The sequence below is a fragment of the Hordeum vulgare genome, chromosome 2H (genome assembly GCF_904849725.1).
Source record: "Hordeum vulgare subsp. vulgare chromosome 2H, MorexV3_pseudomolecules_assembly, whole genome shotgun sequence".
NCBI classification, from domain to species: Eukaryota; Viridiplantae; Streptophyta; class Magnoliopsida; order Poales; family Poaceae; genus Hordeum; species Hordeum vulgare.
Window position 1 is genome coordinate 28,770,710 of NC_058519.1, and position 1,652 is coordinate 28,772,361.

The following is a 1,652-nucleotide window of genomic DNA, read 5'->3' on the forward strand; positions in this document are numbered from 1 at the left end:
GTTTACTTGGAGCATTTGCCTGAACTCTGAAGCTCTGGCTTGGTTTCCTGCAAGAGAAGCTCATGCTTGGCGAACTGGGCTCTGAAGAATGACGGGTCGGTGTATCGCCTCAGGCACGCTCCCTCGCCACCGGCGTCATACCTGGAACCGAATCAAGCCAACATGAACCAGGAAAAGATCATCTTCGAGGTTTTGCTAGACGGGGTCAGGTGTTACTGCTGTACTTGTCAAGCATGGACAGCCGCGGAGGCCCGCGGCACCGCCGGATGCGCTCCGCGATTGAACGAGGCCTCGTTCCTCCTCCAGACAAAATCATGCCGTTGTTCGCCGGCCCGGCGCTTGTGTGGCGCCGACCCACGCCGTGGCCTGTGAGGTGACACAAACATTCTGACCGAATGCCTGACGAGAAGACTGAATTGCTGCGGGCAACGGCGGCGTCCTGCTGCAGGAAGCAGGGCGGTTCGTTCTCACGACGCCGGAGACGTTCCTCGACGACCGGCAGCTGCGACTCGAGCAGCCGCGCACGCAGCGTGAGGCCGCGTGCCTGTGCGGACACCGCCGTGGCCTGCTCGCGCAGGCCGTCGAACACCTCCGCGGCGAGCCTGAAGAAGATCAGGCCGTCGAACACCTCAGCAGGACGGAGGGATGAAGGGACAGGAGAGGAGCAACGTACTGTGCGAGGTCTCCGAGCTGGCGGAGGAGGCCCACGAAGCCGGCCATGGCGGCATCCGCATCCTCGAGGACGACAGCTTCGGGGAGCTCGTCGCCGCCGTTGGTGGTGAGCTTGGGCTTTGACAGCGTTGGTCTCAGAAGCCGAGCACTCTGCTCCATGCGCGCCTGCAGGTGCTGGCTCATGTGATGAACCGCAAAACGGCTGACATGTAGTGCAACGGCACGACGACACCCCGCATGGCGGAACCCACGAGCGCCACGGACCACGGCACGGGCACGGGCGGTCCCCGAGAGTAGGAGGAGGTACCACCGTACCGTACGTAGTGCATGCGCATGCTTGTGCACCGCGCCATGTTAGTGCGTACGGAATACGGTTTTGTACAGCTCGTCGCGTTGCGGCTACTCAACGGCTGCCTACAATGCATTTACAAGCTACGGAAAAACGTTAGGTTCTTATACCGTGTAAAAAGGTTCTCAATTTATGATAAACCAACCTGTAAATTGGCAAGGAATATTGCGTGTTTGCTATGGTAATGCTTCATGACGAAAATAAGCTTAACCCTTGCAGCAGTACTACTAGATCACATGCCTCGCGATGTCCACACATTTCAAAATGAAAACGATCCAATTCCTACGAGCAACAGCACAACAAACGCTAGCTTGCTGGTTTTGTACCATGCCACCGGACTCCGGACAAAAATCAGGTAGGCCAACCGAGTGGCTTGAGTCGCGAGATCTCACGACACTACCTACTTGCGACATCTCACCACATTTGGACCATACAGCCTAAAAATGTTTTACGCGGTTCTGACCATTTGACAGGGTTTGAGCATATATTTTTCCGTCCAAACTGAAAACAAAATAGAGAACGTCTTCCGGACGTCTGAACCGCTCTCACGTCCGTTTTTAACTGCCTTGCCCCACCATTAACCCCTTCCCTTCCTCGAGCATGTTTCTCGCCTGAAACAATCGGCATCGCT

The 1,652-nt window shown here is 56.5% G+C and overlaps 1 protein-coding gene across 1 annotated transcript; it reads right to left on the minus strand.

Moving 5' to 3' along the window:
• On the minus strand, window positions 1–760 carry LOC123429391 (protein SCAR2-like). The gene is made up of 3 exons (XM_045113430.1): window positions 674–760; window positions 225–602; window positions 1–141 (listed from the first exon to the last, which is right to left on the minus strand). The coding sequence occupies exons 1-3, from the start codon at window positions 718–720 to the stop codon at window positions 3–5; spliced, it is 564 nt and encodes a 187-aa protein (XP_044969365.1). The 5' UTR covers window positions 721–760; the 3' UTR covers window positions 1–2.
• Between the last annotated feature and the right edge of the window lie 892 nt (window positions 761–1,652).